General features: G+C 42.5%; 2 protein-coding genes and 1 long non-coding RNA gene across 4 annotated transcripts in view; 1 reads left to right on the top strand and 2 right to left on the bottom strand.

Moving 5' to 3' along the window:
* Positions 1 to 15,827, bottom strand: part of LOC138958862 (transmembrane protein 94-like) — a 54,103-nt gene that overhangs the window by 33,544 nt on the left and 4,732 nt on the right. For both annotated transcript variants that reach the window (XM_070330166.1, XM_070330165.1), the window contains exons 2-8: positions 13,228 to 13,460; positions 11,869 to 12,020; positions 9,658 to 9,851; positions 8,679 to 8,839; positions 4,424 to 4,529; positions 3,837 to 3,923; positions 3,206 to 3,319 (exon numbers count right to left, since the gene is read on the bottom strand). In XM_070330166.1, the coding sequence (XP_070186267.1) occupies positions 3,206 to 3,319; positions 3,837 to 3,923; positions 4,424 to 4,529; positions 8,679 to 8,839; positions 9,658 to 9,851; positions 11,869 to 12,020; positions 13,228 to 13,460 (1,047 nt within the window). The remainder of the gene's footprint in view (positions 1 to 3,205; positions 3,320 to 3,836; positions 3,924 to 4,423; positions 4,530 to 8,678; positions 8,840 to 9,657; positions 9,852 to 11,868; positions 12,021 to 13,227; positions 13,461 to 15,827) is intronic.
* Positions 5,717 to 6,379, top strand: LOC138958870 (uncharacterized). Its single transcript, XR_011453534.1, has 2 exons — positions 5,717 to 5,841; positions 6,235 to 6,379. It is a non-coding gene; the product is annotated as an uncharacterized lncRNA (long non-coding RNA).
* LOC138958869 (uncharacterized) overlaps positions 13,636 to 15,827 on the bottom strand; it is a 291,914-nt gene continuing 289,722 nt past the window's right edge. The window contains exon 2 of the mRNA XM_070330180.1: positions 13,636 to 15,164. Within this exon, the coding sequence (XP_070186281.1) occupies positions 14,233 to 14,721 (489 nt within the window). The 5' untranslated portion in view covers positions 14,722 to 15,164 and the 3' untranslated portion in view covers positions 13,636 to 14,232. The remainder of the gene's footprint in view (positions 15,165 to 15,827) is intronic.

A 15,827-nucleotide genomic window follows, 5' to 3' on the forward strand; every position in this document is an offset into this window, starting at 1 on the left:
TTTTATTTCAGCAGACACGGATGTCAAACACAGTGCTAGGCAGTCACCTCTAGTGAAATGAGTTGATCTAAAGTGCCTGTAATGTTTGGATGTCTTTGCTCGTGGTTCGATTTATGTGAATTTCAAGACTTGCAGTAGAGTCTCAAGTTAAGTTTACTCTGCCCGAAAAAAACTGTCCACCATTTACTTGAACATGCAGATATAAGGAAACGGAATGAATCTGTTCTCAAAGTCAAAATGATCACGATTTTTTCCTCAGATTCAAAACATGCACTGTCATGGTTTTGTCTGTACAATTTAGTAAGTCTTAAGTACTTTGCAACAACTTCCTTGAACGTGAAAGACAGTTTTTGAATGCTAGATCTGTATCGCGTTTCATTCCAGACTCGATCCTCTCTTTGATTGTAGATCTACTGTTTGCTGTTTACGCACTATCATATGATTCGCTATGTAACGTTTGGTAAGCTTACCTTGCCACAGCTTTCTTGTCTTTGTTGGCATTTCTGGCTGTGTTGACCGTCAGAATTATTTTAAGAACCAGGCTGCTGCAGTCGACATGTTTCGCATATTGTAGGGTTACCATGCTGCATAGGTAAAGTGGCTTGTATAACCTGACTATTCTGTTTCAAAACACTGTTTATATTTGTGTAGGTTGTAGTCATCATAACTAATCGCATTTTGCCATTTGTTTCAGAAAGGAGGTTAACCTACAACAAGATCGACGCTATGTCAGATATATGCCTCAGCCACATGAAGACTTCCGAATTTAGATCTACTCGGCATGGTGACAAGTCTTGATGAAAAGTATAGGACTGAGGACAGCAGTGGAAAAAGTGCCCACATGGCAGGTACCTAACCTATTACCCTAGTCATTTTATCTGTTTGCCTTCTTTTGAAAATTATACATGGAGTTGATATGATGCGTTAGTTTTAACTGTGTGTGTGTGTGCGTGTGTGTGTGTGTGTGTGTGTGTGTGTGTGTGTTTGTGTGTGTGTGTTACGGAGTGAGTGAGTTTGTGTTATGTTACTGTTTGTTGATTTCTTACGGGAGCCTTGAAGGCTTCGCCTCTTGTTATTACATGTAATGAAAGAACTAAACATACATAGACACTCTATTTACATTTATATATACACATGCACACATACATACAATAAAACTACATGTACCACTAACAAACAATCATGTAATTCATTTGGCTGTTGGGTGTTTTTAAAAAAAACAAGAAGGGCAAAGCCCATACGACTCACATGCTTGACCTTGACCTTTACATGACCTTGACCTTCAGGGTCAAGGTCAAATAACTAAACCTAGCAATGACATCATACACTAAGAACTACTTTACACATTTTTCCTACCAAAATACATGTGACCTTGACCCAAGGTCAAGGTCATCCAAGATCATGCAACACAAAGCTGTTAATTCAAGACATAGGAAGTACAATGGTGCTTATTGGCTCTTTCTACCATGAGATATGGTCACTTTTAGTGGTTCACTACCTTATTTTGGTCACATTTCATAAGGGTCAAAGTGACCTTGACCTTGATCATATGTGACCAAATGTGTCTCATGATGAAAGCATAACATGTGCCCCACATAATCTTTAAGTTTGAAACAGTTATCTTCCATAGTTCAGGGTCAAGGTCACTTCAAAATATGTATACAATCCAACTTTGAAGAGCTCCTGTGACCTTGACCTTGAAGCAAGGTAAACCAAACTGGTATCAAAAGATGGGGCTTACTTTGCCCTATATATCATATATAGGTGAGGTATTCAATCTCAAAAACTTCAGAGAAAATGGGAAAAATGTGAAAAATAGCTGTTTTTTAGACAACATTTATGGCCCCTGCGACCTTGACCTTGAAGCAAGGTCAAGATGCTATGTATGTTTTTTGGGGCCTTGTCATCATACACCATCTTGCCAAATTTGGTACTGATAGACTGAATAGTGTCCAAGAAATATCCAACGTTAAAGTTTTCCGGACGGACGGACGGACGACTCGGGTTAGTACATAGACTCACTTTTGCTTCGCATGCGAGTCAAAAATGTTGGCGCATTCATATTCATAAGAAAGGACACCTTGCTACAAAGGACAGTGGCAAGGCTCCCAAAGAGCGTCCTTTGCTCGCAGGTTTTACTGTAGTGGTAAAACAGAAGCAGTACAGCACGTTGTCCTTCATTTGTTGGTTGAGCACAAGATTTTGTTGAACAGAATTATGATAAAGCCATAAAAGGAAATACCGTACTTTTCGGACTATAAGGCGATACTTTTTTTTTTTTTTTTTACTTAAAATCGTGGGGTCGCCTTATACACGACGTCGCCTTATTCTCGGATAAAATAGGTTTCACGAGCACTGTGAACTTGAAATCAATGAGCAACTAACAACCATTTAAGTGAACACAATTCAAGCAATGTTGATCGCCGAAAAAATTACCTGAACACTAGTTGCGTTGAAACACGACAGTCGACAGTCGGTCTCTTGACACTTCAACTGGGTACCGCTTCAACTTGCACTTCGACTTTGTCACTGTCAAGATGCCGAAAACGAAGAGAGCTTCATACGATGCTGCCTTCAAGATTAAAGCCATCGATCTTGCGATACGACTGGAGAGCAACCGAAAGGCAGCGTTCGAACTAGGCCTGAATGAATCCATGGTTCGCAAATGGCGTAAACAGAGAGGTCAGCTGTTGGGATGTAAAAAGTCACGCAAGTCTTTCCGCGGAAAAGGTGCACGCTGGCCAGAGCTTGAGGCAGAGTTGGAGGACTGGGTTAATCTTCAAAGGGCCGATCATTGTTTGATCATTGATGTTGTTGTTGTTTTTTTCTATGTACGATGTTTTTCTTCATTTTTTTCTTTCATCCCATCGCCTTATGCACGACACCATCGCCTTATCCATGGCATCGCCTTATTCTAGGCTTTTTTCATTTTTTTTTTTTTAAAGTAGGGGGTGCGCCCTTTACACGGCAGCGCCTTATAGTCCGAAAAGTACGGTACAATGGGGGTACAAACTCAAGCCAAAGCAAACATTTACAATAAGCGGCTCTGCATTTGTTAGGATTGCAGTCATCTATTCTTCACAGCTCCCTGCAAACTATCTTTCACTGCATGCATCAGGAACACCACCAATGAAAATGTACACAATGACAGCAAGTACAGGGGAACCCCCCTTTTAAGACCCCCACGGTATCAAACAGTACATACCTTGAATGTCTTGGCAACATGAAATGCAGCCAGAATGCGCACCTGGCCATAGGTGTTGACGATGATCCAAAGCAGTGGGAACGTGAGTGGTACCAGTGGCAGTATTGCATGCACCTGTCAACAATCCAGTTCACAATGCAATTCAGTGACACACATACAAAACACTGAGCTGCACTGAATTGTTCACGTGGCATTTCATCAGCTTTATTGAAGCTTTTGCTTCCTTGATATTAATGACAAATGTACACAATGTTCATACAGTAGCACCTATGATGTGAAGCCTCTCTGTTGAGTGGACACCTCCCATGAAAGGACACCTGGAGTCTCTTCGTCTGTTATATTGACCATAATTTACCTGTCATGACAGACCACCTGCAATGTAGGGACATTTTTAAATGGTCCCAAGGGTGTCCTTTTACGACAGGTACTACAGCACTTATGCTTTCATACCCAGATCTTTTTTTCACAACAGTATCTCAGTATAGGGCCTTTCCTTTTTGGCTATAGAAGGTAATGGAGTCAAAATTCCATTATATTGCATAGACGAGACAAATGCATGTGTAACTTCCACAGCTAAACCATTTTGAAAGGCTTTTTCATCACTCCACAGTCTGCACAAAAGGCTACTCACAGGTAAGACAAGAAACATTTCAGTCCAATGTCCTGATGAGTCGGGCAGGTAGACAAAGCGCAGAGCATTGATCAGCAGCACAAGCAGCTGTGGAAAAGTAAAAACTAAAATATATACTTGACAACTAAAATGACATACTGAAATCAATCAAAGTTCGATTTTTCCAGAGCAAAACGATACAACTTTGTCCTCATTTGAATTTCAGGCCATAAAACTACGTTTCCATAGGAGAACAAATATGAAAATATCTGTATTGGAATCTTTTATGCGTACATCTTTTTTCATCATCAAATACAGCCAAAATTATGTTTAGCTATCTCTTCTTGTCGATCGCCTAACGTTTAGCTATGTTTCTTTTGTGTTTTATTAGAACCAGAATTCAGACCAACTCTCCACAAAACTCCATTGCAAAAAATGTTCAATTTCTTCTTCTTCAGCGTTCATGGGCTGAAACACCTGTATGAGTTTTTACGTGTATGACCGTTTTACCCCGTCATTTAGGCAGCCATACGCCGCTTTCCGGGGAAAATGTTCAATTTGAATTCCAGTCTAACCAGTTCAAAGGTGTATGACTGCACATCACTTACAACACATGCAGGCAACAGTCTCTGTGTGAGCCACACATACACCACTCTGTGACATTCATTGGTCAGCACACTCAGTGGTCGTTCCACCTGACCAGACAGAACAAGCCTGAAAGAAAATTCAGTAACTGTCATACAACTGCAAAATCAGATATGATGTTGATCTGCGAGTCCCTAGACATTTGCAGTTCTAAAGCTATTTTCAGAACAAAAGAGATGACCTTGCATTTTACAGGACAAATACATGTACAGACATTGCATTTTACAGAACAGAAGAACAGATACAGACTAGTGGGGCTCGTATGTTGCAGACGCACTCATAAATCATTCACATCTTGCAACAAACATCATACTTTGTGGTATTGTTCCTTATAATTATTTAAGGGATTTCAGATACAGAGCCACTTCAGAAATCGTTTTTTTTGTCTTTGATAGGGAATAAAAGGCTGCATTTACAGCAGACGAAATTCGTACCAAAAGCGCTCAGCAGTAAATATTCCCAACTCAGCAAATGTAAAATTCAATGGTTTACCATGCACCAGAAGTTGTCTGCTGATAACACATGCATGACATAAATACTCTTATGGGTATTTTTGTGTTCTGGTATTTAATTTGATCGTTTTTAGAATTTTATATATCCGCAGCATGAAAATTCAAGATGGCGGCCTCCGCAACATTGCGTGTTTTGATTTGAGCGAAAACAACGTTTCTGAAGGTAAGTTTTCAAGAATACGCATCCATTCACCAATGTCACATCATTTTACTGTTTAATTCTCCCCTGGGGGTCTGTTATTCATCGGGTGAAGCGCTGAAATGCAGAGTAATCTTTCAATAGCTCATCAAGCTGGATTGTGATGCTGATAGATCTAGATCTATCTGTTGATTACAAGTAAGGAAATCATGATCGCCACGCTGGTGATTTTAAACAGATTAAACGAACTTTGAATAAAAGGCGAGGAGAAAGAGATTGTTCATGGTATGATAAATGATTAGTCCTGCCTACGTTAAGGACTTCCATAAGGTGGGGAGGGGTAGAGTCAAAAACTGAGTGAGGGTAGGCCAGATAGTAGGATGACCAGCTGGAGATAAAAACACTCCACTCCCCATGTCTTTACAGTGTTGTGATCAAACTTTCAAAGACGGTAGGTAACAGACAAAAGCATACAGTGTATGCTAATCAAATGAGATAAGTGGTTTTGAAAAATGAAGAGGTACCGCTCTTTGAGTTTTACAATTTTGGTTTGTTGCTTGTTTCTCATCCTTTTGCTTATTTTAAGTTGACCGTGCATTGGTGTGAATTTTATTTTTACAGGATATATACAAGAGACGTTACACCACATGCCGGTTCCTGGGAACAAGCGTTCTGCATTTATTCCGGTGCCACAGAAGGGAGCCGATTTCACTAGTACTACTGTATCAAGGTTTGTTACCTAATACATCTTAACAGTAAGATTTTTTTATTTGTATTAATTGGAACATGTTTGCACATCATTTGTAAGCGACCTCTGTGAATTTGATGGGTTTAACGTACGAACCATCACTATGGTCAACATTCTGTTAGCGACTGTTTGAAGCGAATAAATGTAGCGGTCAGAAAGATTCCAGAATCAGTTGGGTCACTGGAAACTGTGTTTGTTTGTTTTTTATTAAACCTGAAACAGTAAGAATTATACGAATTCATGAAATATAATTTTCTTTCATTTTGGTCTGTTGTGTGAAGACTTGCTAACCCGGCTTTGACCGACTCTCTGAGATAGTAAACATTATTCAAATACATTCAAATAAAAATGTCACTTTTCATCTTTTGTGTGAAGGGTACCACAGGCTGATTTCCTGCACCATGGATGTAGAGGAGGCCAGACAGTCTGCTTCTCATTCCAGCTGTGTTGCGTTTTTTTTCTGCTCGTGAAGTGTATCGCCACATTGCCAAAGCCATTGGCCAAGAGAAGTCACCCTGTCTGCCCATTTTGCATAGCCTTACAGGCTGTGACACTATGTCGTTCTTCAATGGTATTGGGGAATCAGAAGGCTTGGGAAGTATGGCAAGCATTTGAAGACGTCACTCAAACTTTCTTCAGGTTGTCTGCTCCTCTTTGTAAGCTGAGTACCACTGACAGGGCAGCACAAGAGCTTTTTGGTGTACATTTGTAGGACAAAACCAGCAACGTACTGGGTGTAAACAGTGCTAGACGGTACCTCTTCAGTAAAAAGAGCTGCCAAATTGACCATAATCCCCTTACAAGTGAGGTGCTGCTGCAGGACATGAGATTGAGAAGAACCATCTACCTATTAGACTTCCAAACTCTGTGGGCTGGCAGTTCAAGGCTGGAAAGTGGGAGTCATTCTGGACGAGCTTTCAAGAAGTATCCAGCGTGTGCCGAGAACTCATGAGGTGTGCCTGCAAGAAGAGCTGTACAACAAAACGCTGCAAATGCTGCTAAGAACGACTGCAGAGCACAGCTCTCTGCAAATGTGCTTGCATGCCTGTGAAAACTGTCAGCATCTAAACTGTGCAAAAATATTATTGCACCCATTTTCATACCCCAACTCAAACTTTTATTCCTGTGTCATTTTATTCAAACTGTCTATGCCATTAAAGGCTCGCATCTTCGCTATCTGGCACATTTATTTTTAACATCATCATTTACGCCGTCAAAATAAGGATACCCTTGACGTGACAAAGAGATGTGACAAAAACTTCGGGTACCTTTTAAAAAGCCGACAATTCCTGAGGCACAACTGGGTCACTGTTGTATACGAAGAGAAAGTCAACTTGATTATCCATCCAGAACAGGTTGTTTTATTTCGCCATCTTGCATATTTCTAGTGTTGTGCCATTGTACCTACTGATGTATGTGTCGATCTCACGGATGAGATGTTTATGTGTCAAATTTGAGGGATACCCAAGTCAACTAAAATCCATGTATTTTAGCAATGACCAAGTGGGTTGCGTTGAAACTTTCAGGAATGTGTGTCTACGCACGAGGCGTAGTTCAACCGTTTGAGTACACTTTCAAATCTTCACGAAATAATATTTTAAAAACTGCCACAGGTTTGTTGACTTACATCCCACATATTTTTGACTTCGCATGTATATATGACAGATGGTTGTTTCAAGTACTGCCAAAGTTTCTTTTGAGTATAGACACTTGCCGGAATGTGCTAGTTGTGTAAACACATGAGAACAAACAACGTTTTCGAAATACAGCGATTATGAATTTTAGTCGACTTTTGAGTTGATACATTACATTTTTATCAGTTTTATTTTGGGGGTACCCTTATTTGGGCGGCGGTCAAATAACCCATGTAAAGGCCACCTTTTATCTTAAAAGTGTTCCAGTTAGCCAAGTTGAGTGCCCTCAATAGCATACATTGAATATAACAGCACAGGAATGAATGTTTCCGTTTTGGTATGAAAATTGGTGCAATATATTTATTTTTGCACAGTTTAGGTAATCCACAAATTCTTCAACCCTGCCACCCACACCGTCCAATCATTCTCTGCACCAACAATACATGTATTGTTTTGTTTAAAAATGTGTTTGTGTTAGTTTCTATTGCAAGAGAATGTCTTGTAGCATCAAAAATGCCTAAATACCCTTTTATTGGCGGCCATTTTGAAAATTGTAAAAAAACTACTGATTTCTTAATTTTTTCACGGTGGCTCTGTATCAGGTTTTGTTAAGCAAAAGCAAATGTCCATTTACGCCAAATTTGCTGTTAATCACATGAAGTGAAATATGCCTAACATACCCAACCGTTTACACTGGCGGCCATTTTGAAAAATTGTTTAAAAACAACCCATTTTTTATTTTTCGCGATGGCTCTGTATCAGGTTTTGTTAAGCACATAAAACTCTTCATATTTGCTTAATTTGGTGTTTGTTGCATGATTTGAATGATTTTGCAACATAGGAGCCCCACTAGACATTGCATTTTACAGAACAGATTCAGACCTTGCAGTTTACAGGACAGATCTTTCTTTCTTTATTTGGTGTTTAACGTCGTTTTCAACCGTTCAAGGTTATATCGCGACGGTACAGGACAGATACTGACTTGCATTTTACAGGACAGATCTATACATAAACAAATCTGAAAAACAGTCTGAATTATCATACCCTTTTCGGCGTAATTAAGCCGTACACTAAAATAACGCAAGGAGCAAGCAGTTGATACAGAAAATAATAACCCCCCCCCCCCCCAAAAATAAAAATAAAATTACAGAACACAAAGATTATAAATACAGATGATCAACACACCTGAAATTCTCTGCAACAGGGCTGTCCAGAATCCTGAATGGCTTGGGCTTCAGTGGTTTTCTCCCCTTCGGCCCAACAGCTCCTTCCCCCTCGCTGACATCTTGCTCCGGCGCGTACACATCTCCCTGCTGCAGCGGGCACGTCAACCCCTCGTGATCAGGCTGCAGTCACAGAGGGGAACACTTTTAGTTTAATGCCAATTTTTGTATAGTGGATCGCCCCTTTAACCCCTTCACTGCCCACCCCGTATGTAATACGTGGTCATTTTCGGTTTGTCCTACGCCCATAACCGTATCTCATACGTGGGATTTGTGTCAACAACATTTCAGGACATTTCTGAAAACTAAATGGGAGGTAACCACTGTCCAAGAACTTGTAGGGGTTCTAAACACAGTTCTTTCCCATAGACCGTTCGGATAATGCTGTTATACTGTGGCAGTGAAGGGGTTAAAGACCCTCCAATTTAAGACTCCCTCCCTTTTAAAACCCTGCTTTCTCAGATGTTCTGTTCATAGCCTCTGTAGTGTAAAGTTACCCCCATTTTAAGACCAATTTTTTTCATATTTTTGGAGGTCTCACAAGGGGGGTTACACTGTACAAAGGAGTGATGGATGAGGGGTTTGGGTGGGTTTGAGTGAGCAGTTCAACCCTTTGCCATCCAGCTGAGTGCATTCAAGGAGAAGTAGATCACTAGCAAAATGTTTGTATGTTTGCATTTCATTTACCATTACTTTATGATTCCATTGCTGGGAAATTCGGGTCTGCTACTGTAGCTTTACTGCAGTGATGCCCTTTGACATTGGTATATAACAATAATTGGGAGAAAGAATTACCTGTTACCTTGACTTGCACAAAAACCAGACAACCCATTGCTTCCACCAGTCAAACACCAAACCAAGCCCTTTCAAAGCAGCTGTTCTACAGAGAGTTCAATGATGCTCTTACTTGTCAAAAGCGTACAAAAGTCGCACAACAGTACCTCAATTTCCTCACAGCGAGCGGGAGCCTTGTGGCCTGGTCGCAGATGAATGATATCTCCCTTCACCAACAGAGACTGCGGCAAGTTGACCAGCTGACCATCACGTAGCGTCCACTGCAGAGAGATGCACGGAGACATGGGTGTGTTCAGGTCACTGTAGCTCTTCACTGTCCAGCTGTTGCTCTTGCTGCATTCTGAAACAAACACAATGGTAGTACAGTGGAACCCCCCTTTTAAGACGCTCCCAAATTAAGACTTACCCCTTTTTAAGACCTTGATTTTTCACATTTTCCGTTCATAACATCTGTTAATTTACCTCCATTTTAAGACCCCCTCCTTTTAAAGACCTGATTTTCTCAGATTTGTTGGATGTCTTTACAGGGGGGGTCCACTGTCTTTAACAAAAAAACTATTGTAATAGGAGACCTTAAAAGATAAGAATTCTCATGTTGTTCTTCTTTCCCGCATCTTCTTCTTCTGCGTTCGTGGGCTGAAACTCCCACATACACTCGTGTTTTTGCACGAGTGGAATTTTATGTGTATGACCGTTTTTTACCCCGCCATTTAGGCAGCCATACGCCGCTTTCGGAGGAAGCATGCTGGGTATTTTCGTGTTTCTATAACCCACCAAACTCTGACATGGATTACAGGATCTTTTCCGTGCGCACTTGGTCTTGTGCTTGCGTGTACACACGTAGGGGGATAAGCCGCTAGCAGGTCTGCACATAAGTTGACCTGGGAGATCGAAAAAAAATCTCCACACTTAACCCACCAGGCGGCCGCGGCCCGGATTCGAACCCTCGACCTTCCGATTAAGAGGCCGATGTCTTACCACCCCGCCACAGTCACTTTCCCGCATCAACTTTAACAAAATTCTCCTGTCATTGTCTCCCAGGTACGGAAATATTCGTACCCACTCATATGGCTCTATCTGACCGGGTACGGATATATCCGCTTAGCTCAGACTGTTAGCTTCAGTCGCTTCCTGTAACGTCCATTTAACGCCTGCATTCCAGCGTGTTGATACACAGTTACTACAATTCTGAGTGACCTGCTGCAGCACAGCTGGTCTCGGCAACAAACAACAAGAAGGCCGGCCGGCCGGATGGACGGACGGACGGACGGACGGACGGACGACTCGGGTGAGTACATAGACTCACTTTTGCTTCGCATGTGAGTCAAAAACTGGTCAACATAGGTGGGGTAGAAAGTGTCAAGGATGTATATCTATATATATATACGACTTGTGTCTGTCTGTCTGTGTGTGTGTGTGTGTGTGTGTGTGTGTGTGTGTGTGTGTGTGTTCGCGATGCACGGCCAAAGTTCTCGATGGATCTGCTTCAATTTTGGTGGGCATATTCAGGTGCACCCCGGACACAATCTGGTCGATGAAAATGTTCAACACGTGCTCTCAGCGCGCAGCGCTGAACCAATTTTGTTTTTTCTGTTCATCCATTCCCAGTAACTCTTCCTTATCTTCTCCAGTGTTTTGCGTTTATCTCCCTTCCTTCTTGGGGCTCCAATCCATATTCCCGTTACTATTTTTAGAAGGTCACTGTCCACAACGCTCAATCCATATTCCCGTTACTATTTTTAGAAGGTCACTGTCCACAACGCTCCTTATCTTCTCCAGTGTTTTGCGCGTTTATCTCCCTTCCTTCGTGTGGCGTCAATTGCGTACGGTGCGCCACTCACCCGGCAAAGCCGGCGTACGGTGCGCCACTCACCCGGCTTTGCCGGGTATTCGGCTCTACTTCTTCCCGACGAAGCCGGCTACCCGGCGAAGCGAGTATTCATCTAGTATATATATATATATAAATATAAATATATATATATATGTGCCAAAAGGACATCTTGGCTGGTTTGAGGTTGCCTTCTCAACGCAGTAACCCATACACTACCCAGTAGTTCATGCCCTCTCATATTTCACATAATACAAAAAAAGAACATCAACATTTTTTAACTCATTAGAAACTATGATTGTGTCACCGATTGCAACCTGTATTTCATTGTGAACCGGAGTTTCTTGAAACAAGAACAATAAGTGGTTAACGAAACATAACATAAATTCATTTTTTTCACAACAGCAACAAAGGATAATGTATGTATATGATGTTTTCTTAATCGGAGCTGGGAAGTTTCCAGTTACTCTTGGAAGTTGCAGTCTTTTATTGTGGTGTGTGTGTTAGCACATAGGTGTGTTTACGTTACTTTCTATCATGTTCAGAAGTTGTTCACTGAGATGCAGGGATTCCCGACGCCACTTATAGCCATTCCAGACAGTCAGGAGCACATTGATCATCATGGTAACCAGCAACACTACACCTTCCACTGCAAGCCAGGAACGATTGCCTGATCCATACCTGTACACATAATATATTCTCATTCATTAGCCATTCATCCAAAATGCATGCAGGAGTTGAAAGTAAACAAAACAAGAAGAGCAAACGCTCGATCGAGTCACTTTCGCAGTTCTGAATATTATATGAGGCATCAGATGGACAGGAAGAAATTGCTATTCACAACACAATGAGTCACGTTCACATAAAATTTGAGCCCGGTCACTTTTATAGTTTCCGAGAAAAGCCCAACGTTAAGTTGTGTGTTGCCGAACAGAAAAGGCTAGTTATCTCCCTTGTTTTTCTGATAACGTTCGTAAAAGGCTACAGATGTAAATACTTTGATGTAAAGAATAATCCTACAAAGTTTCAATCACATCCGATGAACTTTGTCAAAGATATAAAATGTCTAATTTTTCCTTTGACGCTGACCTGTGACCTTGAAAAAGGTCAAAGGTCAACGAAACCATCGTTAAAGTGTAGAGGTCATTGGAGGTCACGACTAAACAAAATATGAGCCCGATCGCTTTGATAGTTTCCGAGAAAAGATATAAAATGTCTAATTTTTCCTTTGACGCTGACCTGTGACCTTGAAAAAGGTCAAAGGTCAACGAAACCATCGTTAAAGTGTAGAGGTCATTGGAGGTCACGACTAAACAAAATATGAGCCCGATCGCTTTGATAGTTTCCGAGAAAAGTCCAACGTTAAGGTGGTGTCTACGGACGGCCGGCCGGCCGGCCGGCCGGCCGGACAGACTAACACTGACCGATTACATAGAGTCACTTTTTCTCAAGTGACTCAAAAATTCATCCTCTGGAAACATGTTACTTTTTAAGTGAGTGTAGATTATTTTTATGTTTATACCAAAGCCAAAATTAATCTATAAATATTCCACTTTCTGGAAGAAAAAATCCCACCAGATTAGTTTCAAAACAAAAACATTCTGATACTGCAGCAGACTGTGCCTGTGGCAGCAAAAGGCATTTGTTAATTTAAGTGTGGCTATCTTTGTCAGTTTCATACTTTTGTATCACTTTTGTCTTACCAAGAAACATTAAAACTTAGCATACAAAAGTTAGTAATCCGATTTTGAAAATGTAGCCCAAAGTGAGGTTCCCCGTCACACTGAGTGAATCCCAAATGTTCAGTTTTCTTTCAGTTGTGATGTCACTTCCACGGGGCTACATGTATAATTTTAGGGTATGTCAAAAAACACATACGTTTACATACCCTTCTTTATTAGTGAATCCAACAGCAAAGAAGACCATCTCTGTGCAGGCCACAATCACAAGAAGTGCCGGCCATGGGAAGATGGCACTGAAGGTGAACTTCAAGGCAGAGGCAAACGATGACAGCAGTGTGGATCGTCGGTCGTCATGCTCTGCCACTATGTTGCCAAGGTCTCTGTGAAGCTGAGACAGAGCTTCAGCAGTGCTGTACCCTCCGTGGCTGGTGTCTCCCGCCTGCATAATCAACTTATGCATTATATATATATAATAATAACAATTAAGTAGAAGGGCAACGCCAAGGCACTGCATACCCCCAGCGAAGGACAGATCTCTCTCTCTCTTACACACACACACACACATATATATATATATATTTACATGTATATACACTAACACACTCGCACATCTATACTGTTCAAAAAAAGAAACGCATAGCTTGTAATATTTGGTTAATTTAGTTATATGGCTACAAGGATATCCACCAAACTGCAGAAAATGTTTATCTGGTCGTCGACCTTTCGTCCATTGCCACAAGTGAGCTCTGCACGTGACGCATGCGTTATCAGTGGCTACAATGTCAAAATTGCTCATTTGGCATGACCACTCGTCATGCTTCAGTGTAATCTCGTGAAACTCGGGGAATATTGAGCTCTCACCATGTCTTCCAAAACCCATAAAAGCGGATTGTTCGCCACAAAGAAATCAGACGACAATTCAGCGACGAAAGATGGCCCGATTGAGCAGAGAAGACCGCCAAATTGCATTGGGTCGTTTACAAGCAGGCCAAAGTCAAAGTGCAATCGCCAGGCACTTCCACGTGTCCCAGAGCACCATCAGTAGACTGTGGGTCAGGTTTCAAGCCACTGGCTCCGTTGCTGACTTGCCACGAGCGGGAAGACCAAGGGCGACAACTGCTGCTCACGACCGCTTCATACGGCTCCGCCACCTCCGGAATCGTTTCCTGTCGGCCTCATCTTCTGTCCAGGCTCTCCCCGGGCCACACCGATTATCGGACCAGACCGTGCGGAACCGCCTGCATGAAGCTGGTCTGAGAGCTCGCAGACCTCACAGAGGAGCTGTCCTCACCCGCCGCCATCGCAAGAACCGAGTGCAGTGGGGCAACCAGCACCTTCGCTGGACCGTCCGGAATCACTGGAGACACGTGTGGTTCAGCGACGAGTCCTACTTCCTGCTCCAGCGACATGATGGTCGGAGGAGGGTCTACCGGAGAGTAAACGAACGTTACGCGCCCAACTGTGTGGATGAGGCACCCGTTCTTGGTGGTGGAGGCGTCATGGTGTGGGGGGCGATCAATACCGCTGGAAGGAGCACCCTGGTGCACGTCCAAGGGCGCATAACTGCCCAGCGATACGTGGAGGAAATTCTGCGCCCACACGCCCTTCCTCTTCTGGCTGACCAGGATGCCATATCCCAGCAGGACAACGCTCGCCCGCACACAGCACGACTCACCACCCAGTTCCTCACCGACCACCATGTCCAGGTGCTTCCCTGGCCATCCATGTCGCCAGACATGAACCCGACAGAACACCTCTGGGATGAATTGGACAGACGTGTGCGCAGGCGAGAAGAAGCGCCGGCAAATCACCGCGATCTATTGCAGGCACTTCAGGAGGAGTGGGACACCATCCCACAGCAAGATATCCGGCATCTGATCCAGTCCATGCCCAGAAGGTGCCGGGCAGTTGTTGCTGCTCAAGGCAGTCACACCCCCTACTGACTTGACAGCCTCGGCACCCAATCGTATTGATTGACTGATTGATTTGAAGATGCAAATGAACTGTGTGTGCATTCAACTGTGTCCATACCAAATTTCAAACAAATAATCTAAATATTGGATTTTCTGTTAATTTTTTCGAAAAATAAAACAAATTTGGCAAGTAGCAACTATGCGTTTCTTTTTTTGAACAGTATATGTAGCTACGCACACACAAACATACACAAACAACAACACACACACACACATATACCGAGCAACAAAAGAAACGCGAATTCTCTTTAGAAATAAGTTTACTTTACATTTGAAAATTGCATAGCTAAAATACCTGACATTGAAACGAATCGAAATAAAGGTGAGATGTTCTTATAACACTCTACTTCGATATAGGATCGTTCTTTGTTATCCTGGGCAACGCAAAACCCGCCGGAAGGTCATTGTGCGTATGACCCCCGCTGACGTTGATAACTGTCTGACATCAGCGCCTCGTGAAGTGGATGCATTAGTTGATACCATTTTCCCGACCAGGACCAAGATTGTGGAAAAGCACAGGTCCGAAAGTTTGGTTGAGGCAAATTATACCCCATACCATCTCGTTTAGTCCACCCTGGGCATTGTGTTCAATGATGCAGTCATCAACATTACGCTCACCTCTTCTTCTCCACACTCTGGCGAGCTCATTAACATGATTGATGCAGCAAAGGCCATCATACCAGGGAACACAATGTTTGTTTATTGCCACAAGTTCCAGTTAGGTGATTCTGGGCCAACTGCTGGCGCGCCACTTCATGTCTTCGAGGAAGGACGTGTCCTCTAGCTGACCAGAAGTTTTGGAGGACTCGCTCAGTCAGTCTTCATCGCGCTGT

Source organism: Littorina saxatilis, linkage group LG2, assembly GCF_037325665.1.
Source record: "Littorina saxatilis isolate snail1 linkage group LG2, US_GU_Lsax_2.0, whole genome shotgun sequence".
Lineage (NCBI taxonomy): Eukaryota > Metazoa > Mollusca > Gastropoda > Littorinimorpha > Littorinidae > Littorina > Littorina saxatilis.